Genomic DNA, 17,096 nt, shown 5'->3' with positions numbered 1-17,096 from the left:
ATGCTAAGTTACTTTACGCCATTCGTGGCGTGCGCACCCACTTAACGCAGTTCGTTCCGTGTGCGCAAGGTGGGCACGTTACGCACCGTGCGCACATGGAGGACATATTATGCGCTTCCTTGTGATAGGTAATCTGTTAAATTTAATTTGTAAGTGATGACAATAATATGAGAGAGTGTGTTTTTTTTTTTTTTTTTTAAAAATATTTTTTAGCGTAAGCGCACGGTACGCGTACGGTAAGCGTAATCGGCGAAATTTTCAAAAAATAAAAATTTACCGTTTTTGGCCTTGGGGGATCTTTGAGGACTCAACTAACATGGCTATGTGCATGGGCGCTGTCTAAACAGCCCCTTTATATGTTTTTTGCCTTTGTTTACAGCCCCTCCCTCACAGTGCGAGAGAGAAAATGGCGGCCGCCGCTTCCTGGTTTCGACCGATTCGAATGTTTACTTAGATGTAACAGCCAATCAGAATCGCGCTCGCGCACGTCACCGTACGCGTACAGTAAGCGTACCGTAAGCGCACCGTAAGCTGGCTCAGATATATATATTGATTTAAAGGCTATTTTCTCAGAATCTACTGAACAGATTTACACCAAACCAACAAAAGGCACTTCCTTGACCTGAGGACTACCTCTCTGCCAAATTTCAAGTAATTCTGTTCAGCCGTTCGGGCTGTAGCTGTGTCTAAAGGTCCTATGGAAAAATGCATGGGAAAAATGCGTTTTGGGACCCCCCTTTTATCTCAGCCCCCGCTTGACGAATCCCCCCCGAGACTTTCAGGGTAGGAGCGGAGCGTAGCGCCCCACCTATTTTGAAAAATTTGCGAGGATTCGTCAACCGGCGCCAAAGTTATTCAAAATAGAATGTTGAGGATTTCCTATGGAAACGTGGTCCTAACTATAACTACCTACTGGGGACCGCCAGTAGGTAATATATATTCACTGAAAAAACCATAGGATTCAGGGGTGTTATAGTTAGCTGGACTTTTCACTTGTACAAAACCATTGAAATTCCCCTGTTATAGTTAGTTCAGCTAACTATAACTCGCGCGCCCGCAATGCACTGCTGATGACGTCACATATTACATCACTCATGACATGGTCAGTGACATCACTCATGACATCACTGATGACATCTCAAATGACATCACTGATGACATCACTGATGACATCCTCCAGTGAATGTCTGTTTTTCTGAAAATTAAATATGTTTTATATATGTATATCTCAAGGTCGATGGAAGAATAAATGGGTATATAAGTGTCTAAATGGATGATTTGTTTTTGAAAAATTGATTGTGTAACTGACTGATTAAGTGTATCATAGTGAATACATGGCTTAGTGAGTAATGTTTAAATATGTAAATATCTGTATCAGTCTCTCACTTTGTGTATAAGTGGATGCATGGGTTGGTGAGTAGCTACATGGGTGTCTATATAGGTTATTAGTTGGTTTTTTGAGTATCAGTCTGAGTGTCTGCATGGTTCGGTGGGGGGTATTACGTAGTGCATAGGTGCATGAATGAGTGACTCACTGTTTGTATGTGTTGAAGACAGCATGTGTGCAGGACTGTATGGGTGGATGAGTGTGTGTATGGGTGTGTTAGTGAGTGAATGACTGTCTCAATAGTGTCTTTATGAGTAACTACATATGTTTTAAACTAGTATATATGACTATTGGTGTATATAAGTGAGTATATGTGAGAGAGAGAGATTGAAAGAGTTCCTGTATGAATAAGTATGTGTTTCTATAAGTGATTGTTTAAAAGACTAAGTATGTGTAAGTTTCCGTAGAAGTAAGTGTGGTGGTGTGTGTATAACTGTATATGTATGTAATGTATGTTTGATTCTTTATTAGCATGAGTGACTATGTGTGTGAGTAACTCTATGGATGAGTGGCATTGTGTAACAGGATGTATAGGTGTATGAGTACATATGATGAGTGAGTACATGTATGAGTGACTGTATAGGACTGTTGGTGAATGAGTGGATGTGTATGTGGATCTTAGAATTACTGAAGAGGTTGTTGTAACTGGTATTGGTATGTCCATTGTTTTGAAAATTTTAGTCTCTATTTTTGAATGTGTGTATCAAAGGTTATATTAGGGTGAGAGGAGGTCTGCCACTCTATCACAAGGATGATGTCATCAGTGATGTCATTTGAGATGTCATCAGTGATGTCATGAGTGATGTCACTGACCATGTCATGAGTGATGTAATATGTGACGTCATCAGCAGTGCATTGCGGGCGCGCAAGTTATAGTTAGCTGAACTAACTAGAACGGGGGAATTTCAATGGTTTTGTACAAGTGAAAAGTCCAGCTAACTATAACACCCCTGAAACCTATGGTTTTTTCAGTGAATTTCTGAGGTTTTTTAAATGCTAATTCCTAACTATAACGTGCCTGAAACCTATGTTTTTTTCTGTGAATTTCACAGGTTTTTTAAATGCGAATTTCTAACTATGCCTACAGAGATAGGACATGTGAAGAAAGAAGAAAAAATGCACAGAAAGAAAAAAAAGAAGCAACAGAAGTCCTCAAAGACGAAGAAAAGTGCAGGAAGAAGGATAACGTGCAGAAAGAACAAAAAGAAGAGCAGAAAGAATCCTTGTTGCAAAATCATCCTGTACCCTCAACTTTTTCAGACGGATACTGGTGGTAACTGAGTCTGACTAACCAGTCCTAGAGCCAGTGCTATGTTAAAAGACACTTAGAATACAGTGAAAACACCTACATACACTAGGGAACATTATGCGTTGGGGCCCCCCTGTGATTAGCATGACCTCCTCTGTAAGCCCCTAGTATATAATAGGGCAGGGGGATTAAAACTACCTCTTAAAACAGGCCACAGGGCGTTTTTGCACACGTTAACTCAGGCCCCGTCCCCTCCCTTCACCACTGTGTAAACACGCCCTGTGTCCGTTTTTAGTTGGGAGATTAAGTTCATTTGAATCCTGAGGTCCCTAGGGTCCAACTAGCCCACTAGGTACCTCCAGTAAGTGCCACAGAGCTGCGTTGCAGAGAGGTGTAAAAAGTGGCACAGCCTGGACCACCTCTCTGCAATGCAGCTCAGTGGCGCTTACTGGAAGCACTTGGTGGGCTAGTTAGCCCCCAGGGGCCCTCAGTATTGAAGGGAAATTATATCCCCCATTTAAAACGTGCCATAGTGCGTGTTTGCACACGTCACCTCAGGCCCCGTCCCCTCCCTTCATCACTGTGTAAACGCGCCCTGTGGCTGTTCTAAGTTGAGAGATTAAGTCCCCTTGAATCCTAAGGGTCCCTAGGGTCAAACTAGACCACTAGGTACCTCCAGTGAGTGCCACAGAGCTGCGTTGCAGAAAGGTGTAAAAAGGGGCTTGGCCTCAGAACACCTGTCTGCAGTGCAGCTCCCTGGCGCATACTGGAGATGCCTGTTGGGCTAGTTGGCCCTCAGGGACCCTCAGTATTGAAGAGGAATTGATTCCCCAACTTACAACTCGCCAGGGGGCGCGTTTGCAGAGTGCTGCAAGGAGGGGGCGTGGCCTCTGGCACGATGCCAGTCTTTTATTTATTTTAATTTTTTTAAGAAGGGGGGCTGTGTGGTTCCCCTTCTTATTCTAATTTATTGGCCCTGATGACCCCATCCCCCAGGGCCTGTCTCCTAATTATATTTTTTTGACCCCAATCCCCAGGGCCGGCCACTGTTTTTTAATATTTTTAAAAATATATATTTATAGACACACCTAGGACATGCTGGACAAACCGTACGTACCTATCACCATGACGATTTGAGTGATATTCATTAAAAGGCGACTATGCATACAATGAATCCACGTGGAATGTATTTACACCACTAGCGAAGCTCTGACATGTCTGATGCCCTACCGTGCCTAATCCCGGTAGACACCCTTGTCGTTTATTTATACAAACATGGGTAGCTATTGACGGGCACATTTAATACACATGCACACCAAGCCATTCAAAGGGGATTCGACAAAAATTCGACCAAAACTATGTAAGAAACCCCCCTCACGGTTAATAAAACACACATCCACTGCCGGATGTGTAATACTTTTTATTTTACTCTCTGGAAAGGGGACGAACATCACTTGAGAGTCACAGCGCGCTCCTGGCAGAGCCCAATGCTGTGTTACACCCACCATTGCCTGCCGAGTGCCACACACCTCTGTGTTGTATTCCACCAGCGAGTGCATATGCTATGACACTCTCTAGCCCATGTGCACTGTAACACCACCCCGTGAATATGTCATGCCACACTTGCCTTCGCACGGGTTATATTGCCCCATCTAACGTGCCTTCCTCGATGCCTATGTTATAACGCACAGTGCTATGCCATACATATTACAATCTGGGATCCATATCTTTGTCACAGTGCATATGCAACGTTACACTCCCCAGCACATATTTTATATTACAACTTTAGAGACTAGTTAGGTTACACAACACTGCCCTGTGCATATTACACTCCAAGGCGCACATCGCATAGCACGCGCTAGTGCCTGTGCTATCTCGCGCTCTCCAATGAATCTGTCATTGAGCACAATGTATTGCATATTATATTACACGCCCGGTTCATCTTATATCACACTTTTTGGTGCATAGTTTATACCATACACTATATCTAGTTTTCATTTTCAATCGTGCTCTCAGGACTATGTTCTATATAACACTGTTCACCTACCCTTTTCACGGGCATTACATTTTGCGATAGGGGGTGGAGGGTCAGGGGGTGTTTCTGCCAAGTGAGCCCGGAGTCACAGTCACAAACGTCCTCTTCTTCCTGAATAAAAGTGAGATTATGCTGCATACTTGTTCATATTTTAAGTAGTTTGCACAGACACACGTTTTAAAAACAATAAAGTTCCTAATTCCCGCCTTCTCTGAACAGTTAGCTTGCTGCCCCATCCCCCTCCTCCCTATCCTCTGTTGTGTGAATCCATGAACTAGCCTCATCCCTCCTGCCATGCATGGTCTGATGTGCTGCCACTGCCCTCAATTTAGTATGATGTACCAGTCCCCTCCTCCTGCCCTCCATTGCCCAATTATATGCCCCATCATTGACCTCCTGCTTAAACTCTGTGCTTAGCTTGCTGCCCCTATTCTCCTTCCTCATGCCCTCCGATGTCTTTGTGCATGCCCCTGCTCCATCCTTTTTGCCCACCATGTCCCATGGACCTGCCACTCCTATCTACTCTGAGTGTTCTGTTGAGCTGCCACTCCCCTCCCACCTGCCTAGCATTGTCAGATGACTGTAACCTGTCCCTGCCACCTCCACCCTGCCTGTCCACATGCCATACCCCTATCCTCTTCCTCCTGTCCTACATGGTCCATTGTACTGCCACACCCTTCTGCCCTCCCTGGTCTGTTGTGCTGCAACTGCTCCTCCTGCCTGCCCCGTGCGGTCTGTTGTGAGGCCCCTTCCCCTGAACTTTCTTGTCTGTGCACAGGTCCTGACCCTCCCTTCTATCCTCCATCGTCCTTTGTGCATGCCCCTGCACCCTCCTTCTTGCCCATCATAGCCATTGTGCTGCCACTAACCCTCCCACTTGCCATGCATGGTCTTCTGTGCTGCCATGGCCCCTCCCACCTTCCCTGTGTGGTCAGTTAGCTGCCCCTGACCCCCTCCCACCTTCCCTCCATGGTCTGTGTGTATGCCATCACAGTCTCACTGTTGCTCTTCATGGTGTGTCTTGCTTCTAGTGCCCATCCTGCCTGACCTCCATGGCTATCTTGCTGCTCCTGCCCTGCCCCCTTGCCCCCAGCCCTCTGTTTACATGTGCAGACCCCTACTCCCTCCCTCCTGGCTTGTCTGTTCCATTGTAATGCCCCTGATCTGGCCCTCCTGCCCTTTATGGTCTGTTATGCTGCAGCTTTCTCTCCTGTCTGTCCATTATGGTCAGCTAGCTACCATTGCCTCTTGCCCCTCTGTTCTCAGTTGTCCATGTGCATGGTCCTGTCCCCTCCCTTTTGCTTTCTATGGATTGTTGTGCTGCACTCCCGTCCCGCATGCCCTGTGTGGTGTATTGTGCTGCTGCAAACCCTGATGCCTGCCCTGCAGCGTCAGTTTGGTGCACCTCTCCATGTCCCTCCTGTCCTCTGTTATCCAAGTCCATGTCCCTACCCCATTTCCTTCCATGATCCAATGTACCATACTTGCGAACATTTTGAGCTTGGTAAGAGGGAGATTTTGAAAAAAAACTGGGGTATTGATTTTCCCCTTTGAGTTACATTGAAAAAGAGGAGATTGTAGACAGGAGACAGATCAAATAAAGCCCATTTGAGCTTAAAAACATTGGACGTTTCCTGGCTGAATCGGGTCTGTTGGCATGTATGGTTGTACTACCATTGCCTCTTCCTTCTGCCCACAATGGTCTATTACATTGCCACAGCCTCTCTTGCAAGTCCTGTATTGTTGGTTTGTTGCCCCTGCCCCCCTTTCCACTGCCCTCCATAGTCTGTTGTGCTGCCACGGCCCTTCCTGCCTGCTCAGTGTGGTTAAATTGTTGCCTTTGCACCCTCCTACCTGCCTTCAATTTTCAGAGTCCGTGCCCCTGGCCTCTGCCTCTCAACAGTATCCTAATGAACAACTAGATTGCTAACATTCTATATTTATTACAAAAGTGTGGAACGCCTGACGTCATCTTGATGTAATCAAAACTGTAATACCTAGAGCATTTCCTTTAGAAATTACATATATGAGAGGGTCTTATTGGCATCAAAATTATGGTTAGTGCTCTAAAAGACTAAAATAAGGACATATTTTCTGAGTTTTCAAATAGCGACAAAGCACTTTTAAATTATTTGTTATCTTTATGTTTTTTTATCCAGTTGACCACGTGATTAAATGTTGCACTTAGGGGAGAGGATGTGGTGTTACTTCCAGAACTGCAGACTTTGCAACTGGGGAACCAGGTTGAAGTTTCTGCTTCAGCTCGACATTCTGTGATTCTGGTCAAATCACTTAGTCTCCCCATGTCTACAACCAAAATGAATTTGTTCTTGTGTGATGTAACCAATGCTTATGTAAAGCACTCCAATACCTGACAAGTCTGCACTATATAACACTGCAAAAACACAAAATAATAAGTGTTTTGCACACTTCTGTCATTGGGCTATATTTGGGCTACATCTGGGTGATTTTGGGCTACATTTGGGCTCTTTTGTCTCCGGTGGCCATCTTGGGAGATTTATTTGTTATGAAGTTTCCTAATTTCCTCATGTACTGCAGTCTCCTCAGTAGGAAATGCTTTCAGTATTTTACTTTGATTCCATCATGAAGGTATTCAGATATGTCACACATTTGCCATAAATTCTGAAAGTTAGCACTCTAGTTGCTCATTAGATCACTGTAGTAAAACTACTGTTCACCATGGAAGTCTGCTCCTGGTATTAAAAGTGCATGTTTCAGTCTGCATGTCAGAATTTTTTAATGAAATAGAAGAGGATTTGAGAAGTCACTCAAAATGTGCCCTCATTTTCTTTCTTCAGCATTAATCATAATTTCTATGGCAAAATGAACCCCCTCATTGTGTTCCTTTTTAAATTAAATGTTTTAAGTGTTACCAGTTTATTCCAATCAAGATGGCTTCAGGTGTGCCATACTTTTGTCATAAGTAAGATAGTAAGCGCTCTAGTTGTTCTTAAGAACACTCTGGGACATTCTGTCATTAGGCTATACTTGGGCTACATCTGGGTGATATTTGGGCTACATTTGGGCTCTTTTGTCTCTGGTGGCCATCTTGGGAGACTTATTTGTTATGAAGTTTCCTAATTTCCTCATTTACTGCAGTCTCCTCAGTAGGAAATACTTCCAGTTTTTTACTTTGATTCCATCAAGAAGGCATTCAGATGTGTCACACATTTGCCATAAATTCAGAATGTTAGCACTCTTTTTGCTCATTAGATCACTGTAGTAAAGCTACTGCTCACCAGGGAAAACTGCTGCTGGTATTGAAAGTGCATGTTTCAGTCTGCATGTCAGAATTTTTTAATGAAATAAAAGAGGATTTCAGAAGTCAAAATGTGCCCTAGTTTTTCTTTCTGCAGCACTAATCATACTTGTTATGGAAAAATGAACCCCCTCATTTTGTTCCTTTTTAAATTAAATGTTTTAAGAGTTACCACTTTAATCCAAGCAAGATGGCTTCAGGTGTGCCATACGTTTATCATAAGTAGGACTGTTAGCGCTCTAGTTGTTCTTTGGAACACTCTGGGAAGCTGCAGTAGAACACAAAGGAATCAACTGACAGTCTCTGCCCTTGTTGGATGTAGATGTTTTACTGAGAATGTCAGACTTCATTCTCACATGACTGAGAAAGATAATGTGAATTTACAGAAAATAAGTTCTCAGTTTAGCTTATAGATCACCTTCCAAACCTCTGTGGGAAAAGCATGAGAAAATATTTTTCATATCCCAGCAGAAGGCTTTTTCACATAGTGAAATCACCTTAGAACATACCACAATTCCTAAAATGAGTATGGTACCATCAACAATTGATTTATAATGTAACTAAAGTCTTAAAAACTTCTATTAACTGCAATGCTTTTTAATGAGGTGCTATCATGTATATTGGTCCCAAGATGGCTGCCAACACTTCTTGCATGAAGTGCTGACAGCCAATCAGATCTCAGGATGAAATGTGTGGTTAGGCTCCACCCACATATATATATGATTTTACTTTTGATTTTCTCAGGAACTACTGAACAGATTGACACCAGACCTGCAAAAGGCACTTCCCTGAGCTGAGGACTACCTCTATGCCAAATTTCAAGTAATTCTGTTCAGCCGATCGGGCTGTACTTTGGACTAAAGGTCCCTATGGAAAATTGCATGGGGAAAATGCGTTTTGGGACCCCCCTTTTTTCTCAGCCCCTGCTTGACGAATCCCCCCGAGACTTTCAGGGTAGGAGCAGAGAGGAGCGCCCCGCCTATTTTGAAAATTTCGCGAGGATTCGTCAACCGGTGCCAAAGTTATTCCAAATAGAATGTTGCGGATTTCCTATGGAAACAGGGTCCTAACTATAACTATCTACTGGCGACCGCCAGTAGAATATATATATATATATATATATATATATATATATGTTTCTTTCAAAGACGCTGCACTCTAGAATACAGTATTCAGGATTTATTAATCACGCATGTAACGCTTCACCAATGCGTTTCAGCCTCAAAGGGCCTTTGTCACGGTAAGTGAGTCTTTGTTCCATAGCACTATTTATACAGATCACATTAGCCTATTATGCAACATTGTGGGTATTACATATAATTTCAAAATTTACAAATCGACTGTTGCTAGTATGTGATATGAGGACTTGCTGAATCAACCAGGATCTCAACAATTGTTAGTCTAGTACTTGACATGCTTATATCACCATGTCCTTCACTGCCAGTCAGCAGCTTATTTCTAAACTGCTTTAACGCTCTAGGAGTTGACTTTGGGAATGTTGTTTGATTCGTATGTGGTTTCTTACCATGTTATTTCATAATTGCATGGTTAAGTATTTTATTCTCTACAATTTCTTATTAATTTGCTGTTCTGTTTCAGTAACCTTGACAAGTTCCTTAATAGTACTGGGTTAGTGCCCTTCATTCCCATTATTTGACCAAGGTCTTTCAATATCCTCCAGTTTTGCTAATCTTCTTGATTTTCTATTATATCCAACATGTTGAATATCGTTTTTTTCAAGCTGTTTTCCTTAGTAGGACGGATACCTCATTTTATTTTGGTTGGACAAATGTCTCTGAGCTACTGCTCAATAATAATAATGGGAGGGGAGCCCGACCTCTGTTGTGGGGGCCCTGGTCCCACCCGGGGCACCCACTTGTACTTGTCACTGATGCAGACCGCATGGGGAGCCTGAACGCCCCAGCGGTCCCTGTCGGCTCCCCACGTCCGGCAGAAGCCAGCATTGCTTTTGGACTGATGGAGCTTCTGGACATGCAGCTCCCTCTGTCTAAAAGCAATTCTGGTTTGCTTTTAGCAAGCAAGAGCATTTTTAATGCTCTTGCTTGCTGAAAGAAGAGCAGTGTTTGCTATGGATTGGCGGTAGCAGTAAAGCTCAAGCCAAGCCATAGCAAACTGCTTCAATTTGCCAAAACTCACAGGGAGGTGGATGTCCCTGGGGCTGAGGGGGGGTCCGAGAGGCCCCCCATTTAATTAAAGAAGCCCCGGGGAGGTGGTGATCCTCAAGGTGCGGGGGTGCCGTGCTGGGAATCCCCCCGTATAATTTAAATAAAAAACCCTGGCGAGGTGGTGGTCCCCCGTGTTTGATTAAACCCTAGGAGGGAGGCGCCATGCGCCCCACCTCCTTTATTTTGCATATGCCACAGAGATTTGGCCTTCGGGGGCTTCCTTTAAAAGATGCTCGGGAGCCTGTGCTGTTTTTTTCTCCAATTTTGTCATGAATCTGCAGAGCCACCTGCGTATTCGAGGCAAAACTGAAAAATAAATCTATTTTTAATGCATGGCAGGGTCCCTGTGTGGACCCCACCATATCTGGGGTGGAGGTGGGGTGGGGAGGGGTGGGGGGGTCAGGCTATTCCTACCATGCCCATTTGTCTTTCTGTTTTACTTTTATCTGTGGGACTCTGCTTCAAGCAGAGTCCCAGGATGGCTGCCAACCCTTCCTGTTTTAAGTGCTGGCAGCCAATCAAATTTCAGTAGGGTTTCAGTAGGATTTCAGTAGGATTTTGGCCTCCAAGATATCTATATTTTTTAAACTTAAATATCTCTGAAACTCCTGAACAGATTTACACCAAATCACAAAAGCAAACGTTCTGGACCAACATCTAGATTTCAGCCAAATTTGGTGTAATTCCGTTGAGCGGTTCGGGCTGTACTAGTGTTAAAAAAATGAAAAATCCTCATAGACCTAACATGTGGAAAAAGCATTTTGGCAACCCCTTTTTTCTCGGCCCCCACTTGACGGTGAAACTTTCAACACAGCAACTGAACCAAAAAGGGGACGGTTTCCAGAAATCTTGTGAAGATTTGTAAAGCGGCACCAAAGTTATTGGCAATATACATACACATGTGTGTGTTTATCACGTAGAGCTGATTTTCCCCACACTTGAACTTTTGAGAACTGAGCTGTACTCATATTTATATTCCTTAACCCCAAGGAAAACGTCTTTGAATTGATTCAAACAAACAAATAATAATTTGTATCATCATGGAAATTCTTTTATGCTATGTTATTTGTTGTATAAAAAGTCATAAGTCTGCATTGAGTGTACAGGCTGGTATCAAAAGAGACCCACTGAACTGTTGTGTTAATACCCAGGTTGATACCAAGGTTCGGTTCTTGGGCATACAGGGTTTTGTCCTTGTCTCATATATATCACTGGGAAGTAAGACAGGAAAACTAAAGTGTATCTTTGATTGGAGTAAATAGCTGAAGGGTCATGTGACCCAAGCACTAACATCTTCCTAGGTAAATGTTGACTGAACTAGAGGGCAACAGAATAAGTATATCAGTTATATTCAAGCGACTATGTCAAATATCGAGGGAACAATATTGTGGACCCAAAATATTGTGAAGGTACGTGCACATGGATAGACACAGATTTACTATTCTTAACTCTTTATCTACATACTTGAAGAGATATGTATAATTAAGCAACATATCTGTGAAGTTAAGTAGTAAACCTGTACTTATCTATAAGTTCTTAAACAATATTTTTGTTCTTGATAATTATGCCCGCACAATTTCTTCCTTCGATAATCTGGTGGAAGACCTATATAAATTATTGCCTGAGCATGTATGATGCTAGAGTCGCTGGGTACCTATCCAACTTAATATACTACCAATAAGCATAACGATTTCTTTTGTTTAAATTAACGATTGAGGCACTTCAGCCACACTTGAGTGAGAAGGAAATCTCTCTCGCTCAGATCTAAGAATAGCAACCGATTTCAGACTGTCTGTAGAGGAGCAGCCTCCGTTTCCAGTTTGCTTGTACAACTGAACTCATGATGCTATGGTAAATGATCAAGACTAGGTAGGCCTCTTTCTTGTTAGGCATCCATCTGCTCTGTAGGGCGCCTCTCACTCCCACGTCTAGAAAGCATCTGATAAAAGCCATCTGTTGACGCAGAACCCGAGAAGATTCAGTCACAGGGATTGAAAGGTCTACAGTACAATACCGACGTCAGATGTTTCAGAGAACTGGGGGGGGGGGGCGATCATTCAATACATGATTAAAAATGAAGATTACGCTGTGAGTATACTTGACAAGTACTATGAATAAACCAATCCAACACAATCAAACAAGAATTAAGACTAATTGACAAAGTATGAAACCCGAGAGATTAAAATGCACATCTGCGACTAGATGAGACTGTAGATTCAAAATTATAAAGATATTCCTTGATTTAAGGTATTTTTGTGCAGAAGTTGTGGTTAGAAAGAGAGAGTGGGTGAATCCTTCAGTAGGGGAAGCGATTAAAATATTCCCATTTGTACCATTCAGTTGTTTAATAGAGGAATGCAGGTGTTTGCTGCAAGTGGTATTAGGTAAAAACATCTGATCGTAGTTTAGTTAGTTTATGGTGATTCAAACGTACAAATTGCAGTTTAGTTGGTTTATACTGATTCAAACATACAAATAGCACTTCAGTTATTTTATAGCGATTCAAACGTACAAAGAGCAGTTTAATTAGTTTATAGTGAATTTAAAGTGCAAATCACAGTTTAGTTGGTTTATAGTGATTCAAACGTACAAATCACAGTTTAGTTATTTTATAGCGATTCAACTGTACAAATCACAGTTTAGTTAGTTTTTAGTGAATTTAAAGAGCAAATCACAGTTTAGTTATTTTATAGCGATTCAAACGTACATATCGCAGGTTAGTTATTTTATAGCGATTCAAACGTACAAAAAGCAGTTTAGATAGTTTATAGTGAATTTAAAGTGCAAATCATAGTTTAGTTGGTTTATAGTGATTCAAACGTACAAATTGCAGTTTAGTTAGTTTATAGCGATTCAAACCTACAAATCACAGTTTAGTTATTTTATAGCCATTCAAACATACAAATCACAGTTTAGTTATTTTATAGCCATTCAAACGTACAAATCACAGTTTAGTTATTTTATGGCAATTCAAAGGTACAAATCACAGTTTAGTTATTTTATAGTGATTTTAACGTACGAATCGCAGTTTAGTTTATAGTGATTCAAACTTACAAATCACAGTTTAGTTAGTTTATAGTGATTCAAACATGCAGCCGTGACTTGTCCCCTTTAAGACAATAGGCCTACTGATGCAAAATGGTCTGTGTGAACATTCTGGTTGTCATTCTCGGCCTCATCCATAGCGTTACCTTGTTTGTGTCAGCAACGCTGTTCTGCCTGGCATCGAAGATGATGAGCTTGTGTGACTGAGCATTGGCATCCATGATGGTCTGCAAGTACTTTTCGTCCTCTTTGCAGCGCTTGTCATTCGGACCCACTAGGGGCTGACTGCAGCGGGTGATTGTTGCCTGACTTTCAGGATGAATCCAAGACAGCACCTAAAGAATGGATGAAGAAACACACTTGCATCCGTTTAGTTAGAAAGAGCAAACAACTAAATATTAAATAATGTCATGCCGTGTTTTCAGCTAACCCAATATTCTTATAACCTGTTCTTACACTTTTCACAGATCTGTCACTTTAAAACAGGAGAACACAAATATATTTGCGCGCTATCTGTTTTTATACAGTGGGTTATTATTATATGTATGTGTTAAACGGGTATCCATACATGTGCCCATTCAGTTGCAAACAGGTAAGGAGTGATTTAAGATGCGTGAAGTAGAGTACACTAGAGATATACACGGAGGGCAGCTGGAGCTCAGCCCGAGAGTGAAAAGGTTTCTGCCTCTGCTTTCCTCTGTCAAGACCTCAACTCAGGATAAAGAAAACCAAAACATTCATAGAATTTGTGAAGTATGAATAATAATGCCAGACATTTACGTATGTGATTTTACCACCGTGTGGAATCTTACATATGTCTAAATGTGTTCGAAATGCATTTCGGCGCATGTGATCGAAATGCATTTCGGCACATGCAATCATCCCAAAGCTACATATCCTATATTCCTGCTCAATTTGGAGGTGTTCTCACCAAACTGCCTCCTGGAAAAGCACTAATTTTCCACCTCCAACAGGAGCATATTTTTCTGTGCATCCAGGACCGGGACATACGTTAAGCAAAAATATGCTTTATTTTGGCAATTGCCATAAAAGCAAATAATAATTTAAACTGTAAAAAGGCATGAAATAAAAACACTTAAAAACATAATACATAGAATATAGAATTATTAAGATGCTGAAAAACCGACAGTTAAAAAAATTTATGGTACCCACAATCTCCCTCCTACCTTACAGGCCAAAGTTTTAAAGAAAATCATCAACCAACACCTCAGCGACCACCTCAGCAACTACCAACTAATCGATGCCATGCGGTCTGGCTTCATGCCCAACCATAGCACAGAAACAGTGCTCGTCACTGCCAAAGATGACAGCCACATGATCCTGGACAGAGGAGACACAGCAGCCCTCGTCCTCTTGGACATTTCAGCAACAGTTGACACAGTATCCCACTCCATTTTCATCCAACACCTCCACGAGATAGGTATCCCTGAAGTCGCTCTCCGACTAATCTGATCCTTCTTAACAAATTCAACACAAGCACTCTGCCTGGCACTGTACTTCTCGGAAGCCCGCAAACTCATTCTCCCTCTTGAACAAGACCTCCAATACAAGGAAGAAGTTCACCACCTGCATGACCGAAGTCGCCAACTGGATGAAGTCCTGAAGTCCAACTGCCTTTAAGCTTAACACTGGCAAGGCAGAAGTGGAGATCTTTCAAACTTGCCATCGTACTCAAGCTGGTGGCCAGCGAACTTCCGCTCCAGGAACCTCAGGACCCTTATAGCAGCGGCGGCTCCTCCGCAAAGGCAGAGGAGCATTACCCTACTGTCTCAGAGCCAGCCGCTGAAAAATAAAATAATATCTTACTATCGCTTTCTTTTTTATCTACTGGCTCTGAGCCAGCATGTGCAGGGAGGATTGGGGTTTTGGTATGTGCACTTGTAAGTGCGCATGTCAGTTTGGCCAGCCATCTCAGGATGGACAAATTGGCATGTGCATGTGCACCTAGGTTTCTCCAAACCCTGCTGTATTGTACAGGCGGGTTGGAGAAACCGCACACACTCCATGTGCCTGAGCGAGTGTCTTTTCAGCCCGCTCAGGCCAATTCCCAGGCTGCTCTCATGCTTGAGAGCAGCGCAGGGATTGGATGCAAGTCGTGATGCTGACCAGGAACTGCAGCCGAGGAGCGCAGGGAGGCCGGCAGCACCAGATAAGTGGTTTAAATTTATTTTTCATATTAACCCCCGTGAGCTTCCCACTGGCCCCCTCACCCCTCTGCTCCCACTCCACCCACCCCTCTGGTATTTTTTCTGTGTTGGCCGCAACTGCTGCATAGATCACAATCTGGATATGCCTGCTCAAATGAATGCAGTGACAGCATCCTGCTCCCATACCCTGAAAATGCTGAGGAAAATCTTCAACTGAGTCCCTAACAAGAACTTTAAGACCATTACACACGCCTTCCTGCTGGAACACCCTCAACGCTGGAATCAGCGAACAACTCAACAGAAGACTACAAACCATCCAGAACTCAACAGCCAGACTCACCTTCAACATCCAAGAACACAGATCAAACTACAGCTCAGGGAGCTCCACTGGCTTCCGTTACAGAAACGTGCACAGTTCGAACTTGTAATTCACACCTTGAAGAAACTAAATAACATAGTCCCATATACCTGAACAGCATCTCTTTCCACGCCCCCAGAGACAGACAGACAGAGACGGACTGACAGACACACACCCCCCCTTCTTCACATGAGCCTCCTCCTCTGTTCTTGAGTTGTGCAAGAAGATGAAGGCTGGCTAATAAAACAACCCACCTCACCCTGCCCTTGCCGAGACAAGCTGTTTCCCTGATGAGCGCCAGGATACCCTCACAGGTAATAGATTGCTTTATAAATACTCAAAACATAACATAGCAGCTTCTCCATTTTTACCATCTCTATGATTGAATGGCGTCTATCCTTCCACTGATCACGTTAAGGGAACTACTTTTTTCTTTTTGCTTAAGTGCTCCATGAGACAGCATGTGCTTTCCAGTTCTCTCCTTCTTATGCTCCCCCCCAACCAAATAGCTCCCCGGGCCCTGTTGCTTTCTCTATCGTGTTACTACTGCCCCACCAAACTCCCTTCCTTCTCTATGCTATGTGTTGCTTTCTCGCTCGTATGGGTTTACCTCTGTCCTCATGTTGCCTTCCCTCATTTGCAGCTCTACTGCACTCTTGCGCTACTTCTTTTTCTTTCCTTTGTTTTTTTATTTACCAATCCATCTTGAATCTGTAAATAAGAAAAATGGCACCGACATATTGTAGGCCCTCACGTGTAATGATGGGTGCCGGCGTATACATCATTACATGTGTGAATGCGTACAAAAGTAAGTGGCCGCTGGGGCTGCGTCATCTTAAGTTCTTTTTGGCTTTTATGTTTTAATGTTCTTTTGCCCATGCAGTATTGCACCTACAAAAGGAACTGGCAAAGCCAACTTGTGCCAAAGGTGGGACATATGAGATTTTCCAATGATTGCTTATTATGCTGGATTTGTAAATCCTGGATCATTCCTGGTCCCAAATTTCTAGATTGTGCACAATTGGCACAATAAAAAAAAATTGTTGGCATTGGGGGTCCCTTTGGGGGCCTAATCACAAGGAAGTGGGGGTCAGAGAAGGTTCATCCTGATCTCTTATGACCTTGTATTCTTTTCCCAAATACAGTGCTCAGGCACTATAATGGGTAACGGTGACAGCAACAGAAACTTTTCTGTTACCACTAACAAATTGATGAGCAGCAGATTTGCCAATCTGTAATGGTGATGAGAGAAAAAGCTCCCAAGTCCGATGGTGTGCATTTCTTTTTTTTTTAAATTGGATTTAATCCACAGAGGGTCCGCAAATTGATGTTTCAGATATCAGTTTCTCAAAAACTACTTAACGGATTTAGAGCAAACCAAGCAAAGG

General features: G+C 42.8%; 1 protein-coding gene across 6 annotated transcripts in view; it reads right to left on the bottom strand.

The window, feature by feature from the left end:
- MTMR1 (myotubularin related protein 1) overlaps positions 1-17,096 on the bottom strand; it is a 533,995-nt gene that overhangs the window by 178,416 nt on the left and 338,483 nt on the right. For all 6 annotated transcript variants that reach the window (XM_085608016.1, XM_085608018.1, XM_085608021.1 and 3 more), the window contains one exon: positions 13,329-13,517. In XM_085608016.1, coding sequence (XP_085464142.1) covers positions 13,329-13,517 — 189 coding nt within the window. The remainder of the gene's footprint in view (positions 1-13,328; positions 13,518-17,096) is intronic.

This window comes from Triturus cristatus, chromosome 5_2 (assembly GCF_964204655.1).
Source record: "Triturus cristatus chromosome 5_2, aTriCri1.1, whole genome shotgun sequence".
In the NCBI taxonomy this organism is placed as follows: domain Eukaryota; kingdom Metazoa; phylum Chordata; class Amphibia; order Caudata; family Salamandridae; genus Triturus; species Triturus cristatus.
Note: the sequence above shows the minus strand (reverse complement) of the source record. Positions and strands in the feature narration are given on the sequence as shown.